The sequence below is a fragment of the Bombyx mori genome, chromosome 9 (assembly GCF_030269925.1).
Source record: "Bombyx mori chromosome 9, ASM3026992v2".
Taxonomy (NCBI): Eukaryota; Metazoa; Arthropoda; class Insecta; order Lepidoptera; family Bombycidae; genus Bombyx; species Bombyx mori.
In genome coordinates, this window is record NC_085115.1 from 7,685,481 (window position 1) to 7,711,008 (window position 25,528).

The 25,528-nt window shown below is 35.7% G+C and overlaps 1 protein-coding gene across 1 annotated transcript in view; it reads left to right on the plus strand.

The window, feature by feature from the left end:
• The window catches only part of LOC101746282 (protein FAM76A), a 35,490-nt gene extending 13,138 nt beyond the window's left edge, over nt 1-22,352 (plus strand). Inside the window, exons 3-8 of the mRNA XM_012688564.4 lie at nt 10,888-10,991; nt 11,471-11,580; nt 12,653-12,762; nt 13,562-13,680; nt 14,411-14,532; nt 15,782-22,352. Coding sequence (XP_012544018.2) covers nt 10,888-10,991; nt 11,471-11,580; nt 12,653-12,762; nt 13,562-13,680; nt 14,411-14,532; nt 15,782-16,018 — 802 coding nt within the window. The 3' untranslated portion in view covers nt 16,019-22,352. The remainder of the gene's footprint in view (nt 1-10,887; nt 10,992-11,470; nt 11,581-12,652; nt 12,763-13,561; nt 13,681-14,410; nt 14,533-15,781) is intronic.
• Nucleotides 22,353-25,528: the final 3,176 nt, after the last annotated feature.

Here is a 25,528-nt window from a genome sequence, read left to right on the forward strand (position 1 = left end):
AAATTAAAACCACCGTCACTATATTTCTATCACACAACAGGAAAATAATAATTAATCTGAAATGGAACGAACAATGTTTGGTTTCCTAAACATTTCCATAGTAGACGACATACGGATTTCTAGGAAAATGTGATTTATGAAGAGTTTTTCGTCGGTGAACACAGGTTTGAGCCCCGTGAGCTCACCTACTGGTTAAGGTTACGCTGAAATAGCCTCTCAAGGCTATCAGCGTAGGTAGGAAAAAAAAGAAAGAGAATCTATGGTACCATTTATGTCGGGACACTAATACTAATGGGTTTTATCGATAGTCGGTTTCCTGTGAAGCTAAATAATAAATAATCAATGATTACTATAATTGGAATTATATTTTCTTGAAAGTATCTGCTAAATGTGTTTATATTATAATGGTGCACTTCTATAAATAAAACCCGTTTTCGTTCATTTAATTTTGGAACTTCGAATCAGTATCATATTTTATATTAGCGTAGATGGATAGATGTATTCACGGAGGGGCCCACCGTTTCATATCAATTCATCCTACCATTTATTTTACTTTTGCTATAAGCTCGGCTATGAAGTTCCTTAATTATTGAAACGTAACCGCTTAAACAAAATGCTCTGAATGCAATATTTCATGGACTATTTCTATTAGTATTACAATAGTGAATCGATGCGCTCTTTAGCTCCTATATTTTTAACGCATATGAATATTATTTTGTAATATTATTTTAAGTTGGTTTTTTCTACAAAAAAAATAGAAACTGTGATATGATAGTGTAAATTCAATATTTTATTTTATTAAAATTTAAATAATTACATAGCGTAAAATATAAAAAAAGACGTTATTTAAATGAAACTATATATAAATGACACAAAGTATCTAGATGAAACATCTAAATTACCTCGATATTTTGTTAACTTATTTTTGTATATTTTATAATAAATCCGATTCTTCGTCATATGATCTGTAAGAATCACTTGAATCCTGAGTACATAACATTAATTCTTAAATACACGGATTGTCAAACGCAACATTCAATCCCGCAGCAGGTTTTACTGGTGGTAGGACCTCTTGTGAGTCCGCGCGGGTGGGTACCACCGCCCTGCCTATTTCTGCCGTGAAGCAGTAATGCGTTTCGGTTTGAAGGGTGGGGCAGCCGTTGTAACTATACTGAGACCTTAGAACTTGTATCTCAAGGTGGGTGGCGCATTTACGTTGTGGATGTCTATGGGCTCCAGTAACCACTTAACACCAGGTGGGCTGTGAGCTCGTCCACACATCTAAGCAATAAAAAATAAATAAAAAAAGGTACCATCATTTCTAACGAATTACATTCTTACCGCATATTCGCGATTAAATTTCAAGATGTGTAATTAAAATGGTCGCGCCCACCTGGTTCTGCCGCTAAGCATTAATGTAATGCGTTTCGGTTTGAGCGATGGAACAGCCGTTGTAGTATAAACCTGAGACATGTTTCAAGATAGGTAGCAGCGTGTAAGTTGATGGCCACGGGTTCCGTTAACCAATTAATACCAAGTTGGTTGTAAACTCAATCACTCAACTAAGCAATAAAAGATACAACTACAAACTGTACAACGTATGTGTGTTAGACAATATTATGATGTCGGGTTTCGATCAAATCAAATCAAATCAAATCAAACCAAAAAAGTTTTATTCAACATAAATGAAAGTACATCCTTGTTGAACGTCCCGTGATGCACCGGTGTTCGAATCCCGCTGGAAAGGCCCAATCTTTCTAATGAAATACGTACTTAACAAATGATCTCGATTGATTCCACGTTGTCGGAATATGCCATCCCTCCTGGTTGAGCTCGTGCTCGCCCACCTGTCCTGGTGAATCTAAAAAGGCTTCAAGGCCACCAGTAATGACTCGCTCCTTATAATAAAAACGAATGTTATGGAAATTGGAGAGACACTGGAGCTTGAGGATTCGACAGTTTTAGCATAACAATTGATTCCATACTGCAGTAAGGTGTTCACACATTTAAGTTGGGTGGGCCTTTGTTCGTGGTGGTGCTCGCGTTTTCTTGCGTGATACTTTTTATTTTTTTCTGTGTATATCCAGACGAAATCTCTAAGAAATATTTACCGCCTATTGTACTTTTGTAAAAATTTGGCTGTTGTACCTCGTAGCTGTCGTAGTAGTAGTAGTAGTAGTAGTAGTAGTAGTAGTAGTAGTAGTAGTAGTAGTAGTAGTAGTAGTAGTAGTAGTAGTAGTAGTAGTAGTAGTAGTAGTAGTAGCGTGTTCGTAGTGTCGTAGCATTGAGTCGTAGACATAATCAAAAGTACTTTTACGGTTTAATCTGATTTTTATTGTCATTGTTTTATTTCCGACGTTTCGCATACTTTACAGCTCTCGTAGTCGTGGACGACTGTCGTGGTTAAAGGTATTATATTTTTACTTACGATTAAATTATTTAAAATAAGATTACAAAATAAAATCATACCAAAAAAATTTTTAGAGAATCTTTAAGAGCTTTAGGATATTCAGAAAATCTTCCACCGAGCGGGTGTAATTGATAGGTAGACCGACGGACCGAATGTTGTTTGTAACATGTATATATGCAAGCCTATCTTGAAAATGTCGTAAGCGAGATTCGGGCATCTGTCAAATATTTTGTGTTGTATACACAAAATATGAACACTATAAATCACTCACAAAAACGTGAGTGATTTATAGTGAAAATCTCTTCACGATACGTGTACGGTCGTCGAAAAATGACCACTTTCTGTACCAGACCTAACTCAACTAGATCGTGAATGATTCTTAAAGTATTGGTTGTCAGTATTCGTTATTAAACTGTGCACCGACAAAATTAACGGAACAGTGTTTTTATTTATTTAGTATAGTCAGATCGCTCATGGACGTCAGCAATGCCAGGGGCATAGCTAAACCGCTAGCTACTGCAGAGGATTCTCTTCATATCTTTTTTGAAGAAAGACATGCCATTCGCTCAGAAAACATCGTAGACGGGAGTTCATTCCAAAGCTAGATAGTACGTTGTCACAAAAGATCTCTAGAAACGCACTGGAGGAACGCAGCGGTTCCAGATAGTATGCATGAACTCAACTCCGGATGCGCGTGGTGCGAATGTAGAAAGGAGATGAAGCGGTCATCTTGAACAATTCCTCAGCACTCCCAATGGGACATATGATACACAAGGAGAATAGAAGTTCCTCCGTTGACTCCAAGGCTACAAACGATCCGTGATAACGGGATTTTCGAACGATCCTTTTCTCGATGGAGTAAAACGCAAGTAGTTGAATTTGGAAGTCTCGATCCAGAGCCGGGATCAGACTTCCACGCGAGGCCGGACTTTTGTTTTATAATGAATAATTGTCCAACTTTGCTTTACCATCCAAATGAATCCGATACACTGTTCAAAATATCAGCTCTAACAAATCCGATACGATTGCAATGATACTCCTGCAAGTTGTGGCACTTTGATAAATGATGAAATATTCACTTCAAGCACAAGTTTGTATCATCTATCGCTCATCATGTTCCAAAAAAACTGGTAGCCTGTATATCGCGCGGCCCCTTGCTATTGCAAGATTAAAAGCATGGCGTGGAGCACTGAACGTTGTGAAACGACGCCGGCAACGACTCTGATTCTCCGTATATACAAAAAGTAAATGATCGTAAATCATCATGCTACATGGAGCTAGTCTTACGCGTCATTTGTAATGCTTTCTTCTACTGCCCCAAGGTTCTCGTCATGAGGAATGGTGACATCAACCAAAGCCACTCAACACGCACACCTCATATCTATACTTAGTCTGGCCATAAATACTGTTACAAAGGAAAACAAAAAAAAATCTATGGCAAATAACATTTATTACTTTTACAGAGTGTTAGTTTAATACATAAATATAAAACAATTTAAAATATAAAAAGCTTATTCGAAGTGGTCTCCATTGGCTGCAATACAGTCCTTTAAACGTTGAGGCCAGTTATCAATAGAAGCACGCAGTCTTTCCATGGGAAAATTTTTCACTGCCAATCGTAAGGATTGTTTTAGGGACTCCAAATTATCATGGCGTTTAGAGCAAGCCGTACTCTCTAAAACTGACCATAAATCATAATCCAGCGGATTAAGATCGGGGCTAGACGACGGCCAGTCTTCAGCTCTGATGAAGTCTGAAACATTCGTTTCCAACCAAGACTGCGTAGACCGAGCTTTATGACCTGGCGCCGAGTCTTGCTGGAAGGACCATTCTTGATTATTGAACATGGTGTTGTTTAGGGGCTTCAGTACCTTCTCAAGAATGGTATCTTGATACACTTGCGCCGATGTTTTGATACCTTTTTCACAAAAGTATGGCTCAGTCACTCCTTCATAGCTAATACCAAACCATAACTGAAGTCGGATAGTGCCCACGTTGCACTCTATCGACTAATTGGGAAGCTTCCTTAGAGCTTTGAGCATAAATACGGTCATTTTGTTTGTTACAATGTTGCTCAATTGTAAAAAAGTTCTCATCCGTAAACAATTTTTTTCTATAACCTCCCTTTGCGTACCGCTTCAGTAGTTGTTTCGATTTTACCACCCTATTCTCTTTTAAATTATCAGTTAAGAAATGACCAGTACGTCTCTTATCACTTCGTCTGTTGAAGACCAGAAAAGATCGGGGCGGCCGCGTGCTGTTAGAACTACAAAAAATGTGAAAGCCAGAATTCGTCGAAACTCCATTAGGAAGCGAAAAACCTTATCGCGAGAAATGAAGATTCCCGCTATGACCCTGAAGCTCGGTGCTTATCGTCGATATACAGGACATGCCCTAAATCAATCTTTACAATTAAAGAGAATGGATCGATCAAAACGCCTTCTGTCGCGACACGCAGGTGAAAGGCACAGAAATATCCTCTTTACCGATGAAAATTTTTTCACGATTAAAGAACACTACAATAAGTAAAATGGTAAAGTATACGCTCACAATTCTAAAGAAGCTGCTCAAGTGGTCGGAAAGGTACAACGTGGTCACTAATCTGCATTAATGATGATTTGGTGGGGCGTGTCTTACAAGGAGTCACAAAACTAAATTTTTGTGAAAAAGGAGTGAAAACTTCAGCCATTGTGTATCAAGATGCAGTCTTGGATTATGTTGTGAAACCTCTCAACAATACACTTTTTAAAAATATATCGTGGACTTTCCAGCAGGACTATGCACCTAGTCAAAAGGCACGAACTATCCAAGCCTGGCTTGAAACCAACGGTTCCGGACTTTATAAGAGCTGGCTGGCTTTATAAGACTGGCTCTCATCTATTCCAGACCTCAACCCTTTAGACCTCAAATTAAGGTCAGTTTTAGAGAACATGGCCTGCTCTAAGCGACATTGATGTTCTTAAAACAATATTTGGAGCAAGCAGTTGCAAATTTCTCTTGGAAACAGTGCGTAATTTCATCGATTCGTGGCCAAACAGATTAAAGGCCTGTATAAAGGCCAAAAGTGGCCATTTCGAATAGATTTTTTTTTTGCTGAGACTAATAAATATGTAGGTATAAATTTTAATAATATTACATTACTTAATTTTTTTTAAATGCATTTTTCATTTGTAACAGAACTTATAGTTGGACTAGGTATCATTAATAAGTCTGATATTGTTACAATACTTAGTCTGGCCATAAATACTGTTACAATTAAAAATAAACAAAATATTACATTTGAATTTGGAATCTGTCATTTTTATATGATTGCTCATTGAGTTTTCTCATTTTGGCGCCAATACTTTGTACAATATTTTGTGATATTAAAATGGAGTGGGGTGATAAAGAGAACCGAATCGTTGTGATTGCATTACACAAAGTAGGTATGGAGCCAAATGCAATTTTTAAAACTCTCCATACGCTTGGTATTAGTAAAATGTTTGTGTACCGGGCTATTAATAGGTGCAATGAGACCTCCTCTGTTTGTGACAGAAAAAGATCTAGCCGTCCACGTAGTGTTCGTACGAAAAAGGTGGTCAAAGCAGTAAGGGAAAGAATTCGAAGAAATCCTGTCCGAAAGCAAAAGATTTTATCTCGGGAGATGAAGATAGCACCTAGAACCATGTCGCGTATTTTAAAAGATGACTTAGGACTTGCAGCATTTGTATCTGTTGATGGTACGATATACGAATATACGGCTGATACCAAGCTTTTGAAATGTCTGGAATATGACCGACGGCTTTGTGCAAGGCGATCACTGCAATCTTATTTTCTTTAACACCCCATTCCATATTGTAATAATTTGATGATGAACACGAAAAAATATGTGAAATGGCGCAAAATCCAAATAAGTTTTTAAAATAATATACGTGTTCCAAATTCAAAATAATTAAGATGTGAAAAAAAATAATTGGTTATGTATTTATGGCTAGACTAGTTTGTAGTCAATCGTGACCATGAAGAAGTGTGTTGCATAAGAATCGTTAAAACATATTTCAGAGCAAATTGTTAATGGATAATCCTATCCTATGTATTCGAAAAACGAGAAGAACTAGGAACAAAATATCTAATAGATATTTAGACAAATGTCGACTGTCTCATTATGTTAGTACAGGTTTCCGGTAATTCGTCATGATAGCTTCTTCAATACTTACAAAACGAATTAAAACTCCTTTTCCTCAACGAGGTTACTGAAGTAGCTCTGCGATAGCAAAATACACCTATTAATTTCGATTTTGTAGGAACGTAAAATAAGTTTAAGCTTTTATAATTGATTATCATGTGTACTCTACAAAAAAAAAAGAGTAAAATGCTATTTTAGCCCTCGTAAGTAGTGTTTCTTAAACATTTAAACAAAAAATGAATGAAATGACATGCATTGCTATGTGGATGACAGCACAGGGGGATGCTCGATATATCGGCCATCAGAGTCTCTCTCGGAGCGTGGTGCAAGAGAGACGATCAAAACTTGTGTCTGAATAGTCTCCGAATGAGGTGAATTGAACTTGGTTCAATTCAACCCGTTAAAGACATAAGTTTGCGCGTTCACTGCGAAGAAGGATCCCTTTGTCACGGCGCCGCAATTCCTTGGAATCCAGGGATACTCCTTGGAGTATCCCTGCAACATTCCGAGAATATCGGGATACTTGGGGTTGACATTTCGAGCGATGTCCAATTTCGGAGTCATTTGGAAAGCAAAGCTAAGTTGGCGTCCAAAATGCTGGGAGTCCTCAACAGAGCGAAGCGGTACTTCACGCCTGGACAAAGACTTTTGCTTTATCATGCACAAGTCCGGCCTCGCGTGGAGTACTGCTCCCATCTCTGGGCCGGGCCTCCCAAATACATTCTTCCATTTGAATCCATACAGAAGAGGGCCGTTCGAATTGTCGATAATCCCATTCTCACAGATCGTTTGGAACCTCTGGGTCTGCGCAGGAACTTCGGTTCCCTCTGTATTTTATACCTTATGTTCCATGGGGAGTGCTCTGAGGATTGTTTGAGATGATCCCTCATCTTCTTTTTATCATCGCACCCCCCGCCATTGGAGCAGAGTTCATCCATATTATCTGGAACCGCTGCGTTCATCGATAGTGCGTTTCCAGAGATCTTTTTTGCCACGTACCATCCGACTATGGAATGAGATCCCCTCCACGGTGTTTCCCGAGCGCTATGACATGTCCTTCTTCAAACGAGGCTTGTGGAGAGTATTAAGCGGTAGGCAGCGGCTTGGCTCTGCCCCTGGCATTGCTGAAGTCCATGGGCGACGGTAACCACTCACCATCAGGTGGGCCGTATGCTCGTCCGCCTACAAGGGCAATAATTTTTTTTTTTAAACTAATAGGTTCAAGCGTTTTTGCAAATTCACATTATTATGACGTGCGTCCTAAAATTTCTTCTCTATTACAAAGTCAGCGGTCCTTCAAACACGACCGATATTTCATTTAACACGCTCAAATAACGACTCAATGGTCGCAGTGATTTTCTCGTGTATTTTTCGGGTACCGGTAGCATAAAGACCTATCTTTAAATTTACTTCTGTTTATTTATTAGTTGTACACTACCTACTCCAATTGGAATTATAATAATTCAATAACATTTTATAAATGCACCCGTGCGAAACTGATGTCGTGTTGAATATAAGTTTTTTTTATTTTTTTTATTTACCTATTCGTTGGTTCAAATTCAATTCAAATTCAAAATCATTTATTTCAACTTAGATGTCAGTATGACACACTTGTTGAATGTCAAAATACAAATAACAATGTTAACTCTACCATTCCATGTTTATGGGGCTATTCCACTTAATATAAGTTTCATAAGAGTAGCTGTTATTAGGGTTTCTTTTTTGACATCATGCGAACACTCACGAACAAGTACCAAGGGAGCGCGCACTTATTAAGGTTTTAGATAAACTTTCATGCATTAAACTTAGAAATGTATGCATCTGTGGGATCATAGTGACGCAATTTGTCACTATCAATAACTTGACCTGCTCCGGGCTAAAAGAGATTTATCGTGAAGATACTGATTATTAATTACGCACCAAAGATGATTTAACGAAAGCAATATCACAGGGACAGTGCTTAATTGATGAAAAAACATATTCGGCTTGTGTAGTCAGTCTGTACAATCAGTATACGTTTAGGTACAATAGTACCCGTCCCCACCGAAGAAGAGGTCTTCGTCGAAGGCGTTGGACTAAGTCTGGCACAACGGTTTAATTTATAAACTGTACACCATGGGAGTGCCAGAAAGATAGTCTCATGCTGACCATTCGAGCCTTTTTGTCCAACCGTTCGTTTCGATATCAAGTCGAGGAAACTCACTCACTCTATCCCGCGACAAATCTCGGTCGGAGTCCCGTAAGACTCCGTTCTCTCGCCGCTACTTTTTAGCCTATAGATTAACGATATACGATTTTTAGTTCTTTTAAACTATTATTTATATTTAACTTTTTAGTTGGATTTGCTATAAAAGCGTGTATTTAGTTTTTTTAAACTATTATTTATTACATATGGTGTTACAATTAAATATCAACTTGTCAATAATAATCTATTAATTTGAATAATAATAAAAAAGAACAGCGGTTGAATTAGGCTTGTTAATATCCACTATATTAACAAAGCCTAATTCAACCTGTTAAAATTGAGAGCTAGTCCCAACAAAAAATCTCTAATCCTGTTCATCCAATTAAGAATACGAGGTCTGACTACTTAAAATTGAATTGTTATCGGTTCTTGATAAGTATGCCAAATTTCGAAACAGCGGGTTGTGTGTGTGAGCTAAGTGTCGAGTACGGTGATTTGTGCATTGGCTGTTGCTGGTGTTAAAACGAGTAGCGTCTAACAGCACCGAGAGTGGATTATGTGGGATCATTAGGACGTAGGAAGTCGACGGTGACTGCCACGCAGCAGTCACGCGTGCGGTGGCCACGATAGGGAAGTTACCTTGAGCCTTTTAGTGTTGTCTTTCTATACTAATGGAGCGGAGATACGAAAGAGTTAACTACATAAGCCCTCTTGTAAAGTTATTCACATCCATGGTAAACTCGCTCTACATGCAAAGTACTAGCTCATTACATTCGCTTAAAGCCTCTGTAGTTTTTCTTCATTGAAATCAGCGTGGCAGGCAATTTCAAATTCAAAGACCATAATCTAATATTCTGGGAATTTCTTAATTTATTCTAAACCTTGTCTGATTGAAACGTGCTAATGAACGTGATATATACCACGTAAGTTCTAATTAGGCGATTGACATATTGCCTTTATACACGTAAGGCAATTGACATATTGCCTTTATATCTTCTATCTGAATTGCTGAAGTAAGGTCTAATGAGCGCTCCTTTGCAATATTTGAGTTTACAAAGCAATCAATTTTTTTGCCAAAATAAACCAATTAGCAAAAATGCTACTAAGAAATATTGTATGTAGCTAATATTTATCAGTGTTTTTTTCAATCGAACTACTTGGTTCAATGATTACGTCAAACATCCAAATATATTACGTATTGTTTCAAGATTTAATGGCGTTGAAGTAGTTTATTATTTTTTATTTAATTTAAAAAGACTCAATCAGTAAGTCCAAAGGTGTTTTAAATAATAAAAAATATGCAGATTTTTTGACTATGCGGTGTTGGCCTAGAATAGCACCACCGTTTTTCTTTTCGTGGGTGCCGTAAAAGCTGACTAAAAGATTCGCCAGAGAAAGCACATTATATGAGTATTTTACCTGTGATTGTCAACTAACACCTACTGGTAGTTGACGATCACACTTATAATAGTCGTATTATATTTTTGTCCCAATTTAATAATTAAATTTATTCGTATACATCCATAACTTTCCCATTTTTTTCTACCTATTCGCTGGTAGCCTAAGGAGCTATTCCAGCTACGCGCGGACGCGTTTATGAACTCCCGGTCACAACCTGAGAGAATTTGCTAACACTAGCTAGAGCAAGAGCAGTGCTTCACAGAATCTACCAACGGTGCTTGAAGAGCTTAAAATCGCCCAAATTTGATCCAGGGGATCTGGCAAAACAAGTTTCGGGCGACGGTGGTTTTGCGTTGCCTTGTCGCCTGGGTTGGATATGCCTTTCCCTTATTCTCTTATCTTAATAGGCAGACGGGTCAAATTTGTAGAAAACAGAAGCACAGCCACGTAACGGACGTGCCGTAATATTGTAGCGAAACATGAGTTGAAAAGTTCCGCTGCCCATTGTTCAAGCTAGCATAAACGCTTCATTTACGAAGCCAGCAAATGGTCATAATATGCCGTACAAGTTGAATACAGAAATTGAACCATATAACGGTCTATTTATAATAAAGTTACTATGTAGTGCCTATGCTCGAGATAAAAACTTCCTGTTTCGGTTTTAGTATATACAACGAAACAGGGCTGCGTCCAGTGTTCTTAACAACAAATATTATTTTTTTGCAGTAAATCGAACACGTCGTCAATATGCAAGAAATGTGAAGCTAACGTCAAATCATATGGAAAGCCTACTGCCTGTGAATATTGTAATATTATTGCAGCGTTTATAGGTGAGTTAACATTTTTGATGTAGCATTTAGCCTTTGGTAAAGTAAAAAAAAGAATTCTATGAAAAGTAGCACTTTCTAGGTCACTTTGAATTGATCTCTCTCTTTGGCGATCTAGAAAATTAATTCTCTTGTTTTTGAACGAAATCCTGATGTACATTAACTTACTTGCATTAGTATCATAATATCTCGTTGTCGTGTTTGAACATTGGTAATGCCAGGCGCAACGTCAAACTTCTAAAGGTCTTTTTGAAACATTTTAGCAGGGGGATACGATATAGAATTCGATAGGAAATAAAACCTAAAATGATTCAATGAAGGAACATTTTAAGCTAGCACATTTAGTACATGATTTTTGTTCTGTATACATCTGTAACTATAATTCATTACAAATTTTGTTTCTTCCATTTATTGTACACTATAAATAATAATACTATAAGTATAGACATTTTCGTATTAATATAGTAAATTGTACTACCCAGGAAACAAATGTCAGCGGTGTACCAATTCAGAACGTAAATATGGACCGGCGGTTACATGTGAACAATGCAAGCAAAGATGTGCTTTCGACCGACACGATGACAGTAAAAAGGTAAAATTATCACTTATACTTACTTCAAATGAAGTGCTTCGTAATTTCCTCCCAGAATCAACAGACATTAATTACATCATCAATATAGCCTCTCACATCATTTTAAACTATTTCTTTTGAAGTTTACCCTTTGAACCTGAACGTCCATACGGTTGTACGGAGAAATATCTGACTAATAGACATGTTGGTGGTATTCACCCAGGCGAAATTACACATCACTTTCTGTATAAAATATAAAAAGTAGGAGAAGAAACTGATACGGAAATAGAAAATGAGACGAGAATGATGGGACACTAATATCTGAAGAAGGTTAGGTTTCGAAGTCGTCGTGGCCTGCGGTACAATACTCCCAATGCATTCGTATCTAGCGATGCCGCCGGATCTCAGCGGGTCGCGATTACGACCCGATAGTAGATCATTCGCGAAGCAGCTGCTCTTGAGTTGTTAAGTCTCCTTCGGAGGCGCTCGGGTACCTGTTAGCAAATCCCACCCTCCTGGTTGAGCCCTTGCTCGCCCACCTGTTCTGGTAGAACTGGAAAGGCCTCCGGGCCAACCGTGATCTTCCAAACATACAAAAAATCGTGTTCAAATCCCGCTGGCATGCACCAATATTCTAATGAAATACGCACTTAAAAAATGTTCACGATTGACTCACAATGAAAGTGTAACATGATATAATAAAAAACCCGCTAATATTATAATTTAAATAATTACTGATGGTAGGGTATCTTGTGCGCCCCCAACATGCCTATTTCTGCCGTGAAACAGTAATGCGTTTCGGATAGAAAGGTGGAGCAGCCGTTGTACTGTAAAAAAACTGAGACTTAGAACTCGTAACTCAAGGTGAATGGCAACACTTACGGTGTACATATGGGCTCCAGTAACCCCTTAACACCGGCCGTGAGGTCGTTCACCCATCTAAGCACTAATAATAAAATAAAAACAATACATACTTATCCTCCTTACTCTCCTCGATATTTAAAGTGGGGAAAACCTTAAACACTCAATACATCAATTAATAATCTGCCCAAACTATATAAAATACAAAAGATACCACTAATCTTTATTGCAGGTTGATGGGAAATTACTCTGCTGGCTCTGCACTCAGTCACTCAAAAGGGCGCTGGCTCGAACAAAGCAGCAGTTATCGTCTGTTGATAAACACAAGCACAGGTCTCACAAGTAAGTTTTCATTGTCAGTCGAGAGCAAAATATGTAGTATTTATCAACGGATCGTATATTGTGAACATGCCTTTATATTTAAATCCGGTGTTCCGCGAGGTTCAACTAACGCTGTATAATCCTGAAATAACAAGCTGCGCGTTGATATCGTGTACAGGGTGTTGCGCGATGTACTTTAAAACTTTTTTTTTTCCTTTATCAATCGAAACCCATTCAGAAACTCAATGGGCTGTATCTGTGAGTTAATCTATTTGGGACTAATGAAGAAGATATTACATTGAATGCGATGAGGGATTTAAACGCATGATGCAAACTTTTGAACTGCTACTAGGGTGCAGCTTTGTAATCCCGCACGCCTGTGCATCATCATCCTGCCTGTTTCGGCTTGAGGGGCGGTAAAGCGGTTCTACAATACAATTGAGACGTAGACCTCATGTCTCAAGGTGTCATGTCGTGATATCGACGATACCCGATAAACGACTTAACACAAGGTGGTCGGTGATTTCGTGCCAAAACGTCCTATAGCATTGGGATACAAATCGATATGAATCGAATTGGCAAGGTAATCGTTGGAGCTATGAATAATGAGACTTGCCTCTTCACGCCTCATTAAAAATTGTGACTCTACAAAGCAGAGGTTGGTTATTGCTTTGAGTATTGCTGATACCTCTGGGTTAGATATTTTAACTAGCATTACCATTGATTCGAATGCTTATAGTTTTTTTTCTTTTTTGTAAATGTTAATGTAAAAAAATATATATAATATGTAAATGTCAAGACTTTTTGTAATTGTTCACAGATCCAAACATGGCCACAAAGATAAACGCAAGTCCGACATGATGAAGTCGATGAACTCTGGAGATTTGTCGCTGGACTCGCAGCCTCTCGAGAAAAAATCGAAATTGAATCCATTACAAGGTTCCCAATACATACATACATTTTTTTTCTTATTGCTTAGATGTGTGGACGAGCTCACAGCCCATCTGGTGTTAAGTGGTTACTGGAGCCCACGACATCTACAACGTAAATGCTGCCACCCACCTTGAGATATGAGTTCTAAGGTCTCAGTATAGTTACAACGGCTGCCCCACCCTCCAAACCGAAACGCATTACTGCTTCACGGCAGAAATAGGCGGGGTGGTGGTACCTACTCGTGCGAACTCACAAGAAGTCCTGCTACCAGTAAATATATTACTGAGATACGTACCTAATTATACTTATTAAATAATACATATTAAAAACCGACATAACAGACACACGTGTTCGGCTCAGCAGTCCGAGGCGCCGTGCCACCAAGTCAGTACTCAGTTCCTTTAGGTACACATTAGTGAATGTACTTATAGTTTATTAAATACAGCTTTATAGATTTTTAGGTTAGAACATACATTTGTAAGTTTTGGTCTGATCCAAAAAAATCGATTATATTGAAAAATCTTTTCTTTTTTCACGTTTATTTAATCGATTTTACAAACGACACTGTGTCCAAAGTTTATCATGAGCTTCGCCGCTAAGTCTACATTAGAAAGTTTATATCAGAATTAAATTTGCTCAAACGAAGATTTTCATATTGAATCGAAATCGCCTTAAACGTTAAATCGTTGCTATAATAATAACTAATCAACTAAATATTTTTTTTAAAATTGAACAGGTGAATTGGATCCAAACAGCTCAGACCACGTCGTGGCGATGACGCAACTTAAAGAAACTATCGCTAGTTTACAAAAGAAAGTTCAACAAAAGGACATGGAGCTAATGGCGAAGGATCGTCAGGTACGTCGTTTTAATTTATCGCCTTAAGCGCCCTGTATACGATCAAATTTGTTTGTCAAACTTTACGTTTTCATCAAACAATAGCTTAAACGATCAAACAAGTTTGTTAACTTGCCCGTGGATTCGGTTTTCTCCTTGCCGTAACGAGACGTCGTGTCGAGCAACGACTGAGATCTTTTTTGACAAACAGTGCCATACACGTTCAAACTTGTTTGTCAAACACGCCGTCAATCAAGATTTCCATCAAACACGACAAACCCGTAGACTGTTCGACAAACGCGTCAAACAAAGCTGCATACTGTCAAATAATTTGACAAACAATTTGATCGTTTACAGGGCGCTTTATAGTTGTGTATGAGAGGGGTGTGAGTGCGTGCGGTGTGTGGAATGCGAAACGCAATGCTTTATCCGGTTTCGATTTTTTCGAGCGGCGAAACATATTTTGACTTACCAATTGAATTTCATGCATTTTCCTCTTTCTTCGTTATTAAGTCGCGAGCGATTTAAGTTATATGGTTTTAACAGTGCGAGTTAAACGATAAAGACAGAGTGCGAACAAGTGAAGTTTTACAGGTTTTTTTTAACAACGTTCCTCATGGGACGATGCGAAGGGGTACCCTAACCGGGAAAAAACGTCCGTAACGTAAGATTTTTATTAGTAATGCACACAGTGTACGACTTAACTTTGTAATAACGTACAAAAAATAACATATTTTTTTATCATTCATTGTCCACGATCTCAGAGCGTTCGTTTGCGCAATACACTAACTCTTATGCAAACAACCGTGAATGAAGTGTACCACAATAAGTTCGCACGTTACTGAATGACCGCGGGTTGTTGCGAAACTTCCAGTTTTATTTTCTTTATACCTCGAATAGAACTTAAAATTAATATTTTTATAATAAGGAACTTCGTTCCTATCCGGTGTCCCACGACACCACACATCTTTTTTTGTATTAAAATCATATAAGTAATCGTGTTAGATGTAATGATTAAAATAAGCTGAGCGCCACGGCTGGTGGACGATACGCGACCCGTGAGCCCCGAACGAACACTTTGCATCTAAAGGTACGTTATGATAATAATATCATTTACGCAAGTAGTTCTAAGTCGACTTCTAAGCCGCCGACGGACGGAAGATCGCATATCGGCCACTCGGTGTGGCGCGCCGCTTAAGGCCGCAAGGCCGACAAAGACAGCGCAGCTCACACTGAAAACGTATAAAAAACCAAATAAAAATCATTTCAGATAACTGAACTAAAAGCACAACACCTAAACAATACGACCGAGATGCGCAATGACATGAAAAATAAAGAGCGTCAAAACGAGACAAAGTTCAACATGATGAACACAAAGATACAGAACCTGTTGAAGGAGGTGGCCACGCTCAGCAAGTCGGCCAAGAAGAACAAGGGCGCCAGGGCCGTGCTCGCCCACGCCGCAGAGAACAGCGGCAGCGGCACCGACAGCCCTAGCACCAACTAGACCGACAGACTAGACCAGCGGTCGGGGAACCGCGGTAAATTACCCCAAACGGGGTAAAATGACATTTTGGGGGGTAAAAATGAAACTTTTGTGAGTAAAAAGTATATTATATTCAAGTGAAACTTCTTTAGAATCGTTAAATTTTTAGTTATTCCTTTCTTTTCAAAGTTATCATGGGGGCTATAATATGAAAGATGCTAAAAAGAAGCGATTTCGTTTTTTTTTGTTCTTGGCCATGGGGTAATATCAACTTACACAAAAATATTTTGGGGTAATAATTAAGAAAGTTCCCCGACCGCTGAACTAGACACGCGCAGCCATCAGACGGAAAATCATTTTTCCTTTTATTTTTTTACTCTACAAATTTTTTATTTGTAGACCTTTATAACGATAAGCGTAAACTAGATTTCAATTTCTGACGTTTCAATATTATTCTATGTAGCGATTTGTTAACGTAGGTATTGTATCGTTTTTTTTTACCATTTTACACATTCAGTAGGTGCGTAGTAGAATTACGCAATATTAATTTATTTATTAGTGATAATAATAAATGAATGTAAGTTGAATTTGTTAAATGAATGTAAGTTGTAAGTTGTCATTAATCGACATTGAAATGTAGAAATATTAAAAGATTAACTGTAAAAATTATAATTTATCATTGTATGTTTCTTGTGTCAGTTAAAGTCTAAAATTAAACTTTAAGTATTCTTTGTTCTAAATTACAACGTAAATGTAGCTGAAATATTTTTTATAAAACACCATAAGGCGTCTGTCTCATCATTTCCAATTTATATTTCATTGTTTTTGTATAATCATACATAAAATCAAACATTAAACTTCGACTAATTCTAATTCAAGTTCGTTACAAAACAAAATCTTATTAATAAAATCATAAGGTAATCAGAATATTTATAAATCTTAACAAATAAACGGAATTGTTCAAAATTTACAGATAGAACATTAATTAAAATTAAACAAATGCTAACAAAAAAAATGATTTGTAAATAAAAAATTAAAAACGTGCTTCTTTGAAAATCCCGCTAAAAAGTTCTGGAAGGTGTCGTTTAACATTAATGACGTCACGCTATCGACTCAAGTACATACATTATTACTCTTTCCTGAGACCGACCCGAGGCGCCCTCACTATTTTGTGCCGCTGTAACTTGATATTAAAAGTGCTCACAAACTATCGATATCGAATGTCAGTTTATTGATTTGCTTAAATCATATATTTGAAATTTTATTTTCGGTATCTTGAACACACTTTTTAGTGTATTTATTACATTTTGAAAATGTTAGACCATGTTTTAAAATTAATATGATTAGTAGTGCGTTGTAGGGCGTATTGTAAGCGCACACGGGTACGTACCATCATTCTGTATGCTTGGAGTTCGAACAGTTTCCCTTCGTTTGCCGTTAGGGGCGCTGTTCCAACTCCATAGAAATTTGAGTTAACTTTTACGCGATCGAGAAGTTAAAGAACTCGCACAAAACACACTGCTCCTTAACGCCGCGAAGCAATCGTGCGTTTCATTTTGAAGGGTGAGCCCTTAAATAATATAAGCGAAACTTTAACTTCATGTTTCAAGGAGGTGGACGATGGCATTCATGTTATGATGTCAATGGGCTCCAGCAACTACTTGATACCAGCAATGTGCCGTGCCGTCAGATTTTTCATACAAATTAGCAAAATACAGGGTGTTTATGAAACGTTCATGAAAACAAAGATAAAGATAATAAAGCGAATAAAATCACATTCGAAATTTTAAAAGCTGAGATTATTTTCACAAATTATGTAGAAATTACTAAAGGATTTTGGAAAAAAAGTACCTTAAAAAAATCATTAACTTAAAAAAACACAAAAATCAATGCTAAATTCACAGAAAAATAAGTTTCAATGGTAAAATATGATTATATACATGAGCGCGCTAAGACACGTCCGTACATATCGATACCTAATATCGATAATCAAACTGCGCAAATAGTCGGCATTGTGACGCTCAGCACTTTATATGCATTAATAGAGAGTCGATCTGTCGACGGTTCGCGTTCAAAGGGTTAAATATCACTAATGTTTGTACACCTCTCGCAATGGAACAAAGTTTAAAATAACGCGCTGGTCAACGGTCTCGAAGAAGTGTACCTCTATTATTGCTCCTTAACGAATGTCCTACGAAGTCCACAATATTTCCTCTTAATATTCATTTACAAAACACAAACGCTTCATAAAGAGTTATCGAAGCTTTTTAAACACGTCATACGAATACTGTCAGAAAGTTGTATACGTGTGGTCTTATTCGTTTTAGTTTATTCGTTCCCTGTCAATTTAAATAAGTAGTTTATTTTCGCTTTGGCAACAATTATTGTTGCACTCTGACACATTACAATACGAATATCAATGTATTCACTAATATTCTAAATTACAAAAATATTTTTTTAACATTTGTCTTAATTGCGGTCTATCTATAAGATTGGACATTACCAAAATATTTTCCACATCTTCATCAAGTGACCATGAGTTTCAGAGCAAACTTTAATATTTTTATCTTATTCATTTAGTACAAAAATACACAAAAATTGCTTAGTGATGAGCAGCGTTGCCATTAGAAAAGAAATAGTCTGTAGTCTAAAATGAATTTCACAAAAGCAAGCTAACATTTAAAATTGTTTTAATAAAATGTACATTTTGTAATAAAGAAGGCGAATTTTTGTTAAGTTGTCACGAATTATGGGTAAAGGCAATTCCAACAGTCATAGCATATTATGATGATTGCACTCCAACGAAAACTTTTGCTTTGTCAAGCAATGACTTGTCTTGAGTAATTTAACAATTTGTAGGTGTTCAATTAATGTAGATTTTATGTTATTTTTTATACAATTTGTAAATATATTTTTTTACTTCTCGTAAATTGTAAACGTGAAATTCAAATCAAGCGATTTATTTTCCTTGGACATCATTATTATTACTACTACCATATCGAAAATAAAACAATAATTAGATATTATATTAGAATGTACTTATAATAATTTAAAACTAATTGTGTTTATTCTGAGAATTTTGTAATTTGTTTTTGCATCATAAATATGAATGCAAAAACTAAACGTCTTACTAAGCAAGTCTAATGTAATTATCCATAGAAATGTATTCAGGGTAGATAATATTTTTATTTAATGTTTTTTTCATAAGTTGAAGTCAATGTTTTTTTATACGAACCGCTGATTTTTTAAATATCAGATAAATGTTATCCATCAAGCAAGTTACAACATGACCAAATAAAAATTGAAATATTTAAATTACTTTATTTACACAACTGTGATTTTGTTTAATTGTAGAATTATCCTATTAAAAACTACATCTGATGATTGAAAAATCAAGACTAATACAATAATGTGACATGTAACAGCAAATAATATCTATGTAAGCTAATATTTTGATAAGAATTTCATAATCATGAATAATTATTCTAATTATAAAATATTATAAACAACGCCTGATGTATGTTGTGGCGTCATTTCAAATGTTTGATCAGAATTTATTTAGAACAAACAATGTACGTTTAAATGTCATAGTCGTACTACGATAAGGTATATCAAGAATTGTTTTGTATATTTGAATGGAGCCTTAACTATAAACCGCACACTTCTTAAAGTTCATTACAACCGAAATGTATGTTTGAACATTTGTTGTATGCTCACGACGGAATTATCTTGTCTTTGTGATTATTTAATGTTCACTTCCGTGGTGTAATTTAGGATTACATTTAGAAAATTTAAACATTTGTCTGTATCTATGAAAGTGCTCAACAAATTAATACCAAACATCATATCATGATAAAAATAATATTATATATATTAGATTACTAATTTGACAGTTAAATCAGTAAAACTTTTTTTTATTAAATGATATCCTTTGAAAAAAAAAAAATTGTAAGAACACTAATAACAATAAAAAAGGTTTTTATTCTACTAAATACTATATGATGATAAAATTATAATAATATGGTACAAAAAATAAGGTACAAAAACTAAGGTACAAAAACTATGTAACAAGAGCTGTCTTGAAAATGCAAATAGTAAATGTGACAAATTTTGTACCAAGAAAATACCATAAAAATGCCATAAATTATAATTCAAGTTTCAGTAGAATCAGCTCGAGAAACGCAACATTGTTTGTCAAATAAAATATTACAGGTATTTAAAAATTTAATTATGGCTTTAGTAAAATATCGATTTTAATCATTGGATATTAATCTGAAAATTATTATTATTCGAATATTATTGATTAATATCGTGATGCATCTTGTTACAACATTATTATCGACGCCGCGAAGAAAGAACATTGTGCCACCTTTTTAAATTAAATACAGAACCTATTTATTTGATCAATAAATCGAGAGGACATAGCATGGCGCCGAAAATCGATATAATTTAATGAGATGATTTAATTTAGTATTGGACGGCGTGGTTTGTATAGTAAATCAAGTAAAATATAACTTTCGAATTAAACGAGTTTCAATACTTAAAACCTACAGTAAACGTATCTTCTCAAATGCTCGTACATATATTAATGAATTACTTACCTCAGACTGCTGAAAAAATTCGCTGTAAGAAAATTAATTTAACGAAGCAGTTCGTAAAATTAAGAATCGTTTTTGTTATTTTAGTTTTTATCGCCTAATAGTTTAGTTGCCTCCCTGTAGACCCCCGCCCTTAGTATCATTACCATCAATCATCTTAATGAAACAATAAACAAATGTATTGATTTTGGTGGCTGTGGTATCAAACTATTTTATTATTTATTGAGAAGAAACTGGGTCGAACCTTACGTATTTAAGAAAATCAATTTACATTTTGCAATGTTGTACTCCGCCGACGATATGATATTGAATCAATTCTCTACTTCAGTACATGTAAATAATATCGTTTAATTCAACACATTTCATTTATTTTTTTACTTGAAAATAATAAAATTAATTTTTCATATCAAATTATGTCTCTTAATTGTAAAATAAAATATTTGATTTTTATACTATAATATATTCTGACACAAAATATAGTAATTGTTAGTATCGTGAGAAAATTCGTTTAGATTTTGAATTAATCGTAAGCGTCACATTTTGTAGTTTGTAAAGTAGTTTTTAGAGTAAGGTAATGATTCAAGTAGTTAACCATCGTCAAGTTATTTGTGTGTAGTTTACAAAATAAAAATATTTTAAAAATGTTTGCGCTGTGTCATGTAGCGTATGTAAAATACTTTCCTAGGCTCACTAGGGTTTGAACTAAAACAATCGATCAAATTTAATATTAACATAAATTAGTCATAGCGTATGTTTTTGTTATTTTGTTGAATCAGTTGTGCTCAGTTTCGTGTCACACACACAGTTGACACGAAGCTGTCAACTAATTATGTACGTTAGCGCACATTTCCTGGTTTGGTTTCTTTATTAGGAACTAGCGACCCGCCCTCGCTTCTCTTCGGAAACTGTAATTTATTATTGATTTCTCTCTCCACTATTTAATGGATGTTATTATACATATAAACCTTCCTCTTCAGTCACTCTACCTATTAAAAAAACCGCATCAAAATCCGTTGCGTAGTTTTAAAGATTAAAGCATACATAGGGACAGACAGATATAGGGACAGAGAAAGCGACCTTGTTTTTTATACTATGTAGTGATACCGAATTTTGACATCACATCTATAGAGGATCCGAAGATTTCCTCGATCGAAAAGTAAACCCACAAATTACCATTCGGAATTCGTGATGCGGAGACTTAAAAACCAAAGTATCCGACAGGTCTAAATGGAAGTCTCAACATTAGAAGTATAAGGTCATGATTTTAACTTAGACAATTATAACTGGTCCACTATAGGTGTTTGTGTAACAATTTCTGGATATTATTTCTCGAAATAATTGATTTCATGAAAAAGACAAAATTTTACACGAACCCGTGTAAATAGAAATTTAGCAAAAACCAGATCCGACCTTGTAATTCTACTGTTTAGAAATAATTATTATTCTTTTTTCATAATTACACTTAAACCTGGTCGACGTGCCCAAACTGTTTTGTTAATTATCATATACGTGCGAGTAGTAATTCGTTATAATTATTTTCTGGCCGCCGGAGAGAATGTGATCGATTAACTAAAATTTAGGGCAAATTTGCAGTATTTTGACAATTATTTAAAAAAATATATACAAATGAAATGCCCCTACAGAGTTACATTATCTTTCAGCGGCCGGACAATACCATCATTATTTTTTACTTTGATAATAATAAGTGTAGTAATATTAGGAATAAAAAAAAATTAAATAAATACGGAAAATGCAAAGGATTTGTTTATTTATTATTCTATTTAGTCTAATGAGGAAAATGCATGAAATATATTGAATTATATTTTTTATGAAACTAATATCGGAGGTGACCGAAATTTAAATCGCTTCATGAAAAAGTATGGCGTTTCGAGTCTGAAAGAGTGTGGTTATAACGAAGGATGGTCTGTAGTCCAATGTATCTCAAATGACGTGTGTACATGATTGCGTTGTGACGAAATTGATTTCAAGTGATGTGTACTCTGAATTCGTCCGGGGATACGGAGATCTGGTAACATTGTTAGCAAAGACTTGAATAGTTATATTGTTTTTAAAATTAACACGTCCAAAATTTTGCACGCTGTCTTATCTGTTCAACGTAAGTAACCATTGTATGTCCATTAACTGCTGTGAAATGTTCAAACAAATGGACGTGATGTTACTGAATGACATGTTTCAATATAATAAATAGGAAACTTCGAAAAGAATAAATAAGAATTCAATGTCATTTATTCAACTATTTCGATGATAATTATTAAAAAAAAAAGCTCTTCTGTATCGACATTTCACTCTTTTTCTTTTTTTTTATTGCCCTTGTAGGCAGACGAACGCACGGCCCACCTGATGGTGAGTGGTCACCGTCGCCCATGGACTTCAGCAATGCCAGGGGCAGAGCCAAGCCGCTGCCTACCGCTAATCACTTCAAAAAATACGTTTTCAATTTTCGCGTATAATATACTTTTTTTTTTTATGATTGAAAGATTACTGGTGGCCCGAAGGCCTTTCCAGTTTCACCAGGACAGGTGGGCGAGCAAAGGCTCAGCCAGGAGGGGTGGGATTTGCTAACAACTGCCCGAGCGCCTCCGAAGGAGACCTAACAACTCAAGAGCAATTGCTTCGCGAATGAATCTACTACCGGATCGGAATCGCGACCTGCTGAGAAGATCCGGCGAGAAACTCAGCGGGCTGATGCATGGGTTAGGTTGCACGTCGACCTCTTTGTCGAGTTCGACGAGTACGGTTACCGGGGTCCCTAAGCCTGCTCCTAGTATTAGAGCTGAAAGCGTCTAATGTTATTATTGGATCTGATGGATCCGTAAAGACGTAAATCGGATACTTATGCCTTATTCTTGATCACGGACTACTAATTTTTTCTCGAAATTTCAATACTGTTATGAGTATGTTAAAAAAAAGTATAAGTAATGTTTATCGACATAATATGAGTTCCTTTACGTATAGAAAAAAAAACCAACAGGGGTTTGGTGTTTCAGCTTCACAAACGGAGTAACACAGGTGCTCGATAAGCTGTAACAATATTCTCTCTTCGACTTTGGATATTGCATTAATAATAATAATAATAATAATTTGTTTATTTGTATGGAATGCAGGTACAAATATGGTCTTAGTATAAAATATATTCAATCCCACTACATTCTGCCTGTTGGCATACAAATTATTTGAATGGTTTCACTACCAACTTCCTATGCAACGGTGTATTTTGAAAATATTAATAAATAACAATGTCTTCGATGCTTACCAGCATAATTTGAATACCTTTTGTACCGTAGTCACAGAAGAATTCGTGAATCATTTTTACGATACATTTATCAATGAATGTATACGAAACTCATAAACCAGTTCGCTCGCTCTTGCACATTAGATTTAGTATCGTCGCACGAGTAGAAAAAAAAAATCACTATAAAGATCAAAAATAGAATATAACAGACGTAATATAGGAGCCAATATTTTTAATGAAAAAAAAAGCCTAATATTTAAATTCGTAGTAGATTCTCCGTTCCAATGATTTAGTTTTAATTGATATACCTATTGGATGTAGTTAGCGGTTATTTAATATTCAAATTCATCTCAATGATGCATTTTTAATTGATACATTTTAGAATGTCGATAGTGGTTATTCAATATTCAAATTATGGGCATACTGCTGAATACGTTGTCCTCTTTTGTTAAATTTAAATCATAATCTTCATTCGCTTTTTCTAAGAAGCTACAGCGAAAGTAATAAGTCTTGTATTTTTTACATTTCAAATTCGACCCATATTTCTCAATTGACTACACAATACATTACTTTCACTATAACGTCGAAGGCAAAACATGTTCTTTTTTATTATTTGACAGCATTTGCATGGCGGGGATGCAAATCAAACACGGTTACTTACTGCCGTACTTACTTTTCTCTACCTACCTACACCTACTCGCATGTAAAAAAAAAATTACAAGGAAAAGTGCTTTATATTTTTGAAACGTAGAAAAGTATTACCTAATGAACTTACTTATTATTGGGTATTCGTTTTGTGACCATTATAGGGTAAATCAAATATCAGAGCACAATAGGAAATACCTAATAAATCTTACATTTTACGCTTATTAAATCCTAGATCTATTAATAAAACAAATAACTTAAAATATGGTTAAAGTCGACGTTGTCAACAGATGTGGGTTTTCGTCTCGTGACCTGTATGGGGAATATAAAGCACGTTAACAAAATAGGGAAACTTGTTAACATTAACCGTAAATTAGAATTACCATAATATGAGAAGTATTAATAAAGACCCTGTCAATACTTAAGTACCTATTCAGAGTCTTGTCTATTTCGATCCTTCTATAAGAACCTTTTTTTTTAAAATTCTTTATTCGATATTCTATCTTGTTCTCTCTATCTCTTCTTTATTCGGTGTGATTGAACCTCCCCGCGCGGGCGAGGCTCACTAAATTACTAAATGCCCTAATCACCACGCAAAGTATATTTATTGCAGGTTTGAAATTATTCTTTCATCTTGAAAGTCATTCGTGAAAAGTATTAAGTACCTTTTTAGTAGAAAATTTGTTATTTATCTCCTGTATTCGAACACTGGCATGGTCTCATCGTTTTTTACGAATAGCTACACAGCGGTTTATACTTTAGACCACGACCACATCTAAAGTATGCCACAAAACAACGCCGTATAACTAACTATTCGTAAGTCATAGTATGTGTATTGATAAGGTTGTATGTTTGATAATAAAGGCAAATCGATTCAGTTTAAAGATTCAATACTTTAAAGTTTAGTATTTAAAATAATATACCTATAACAAATTTCGAAACTATCTGTTCATTAGAATATAATTTTCACTATAACCACAAGTACTTATAATGCAATTGCCCTTAGAATGTAGCGTAGAATTAATAGCTAGATCC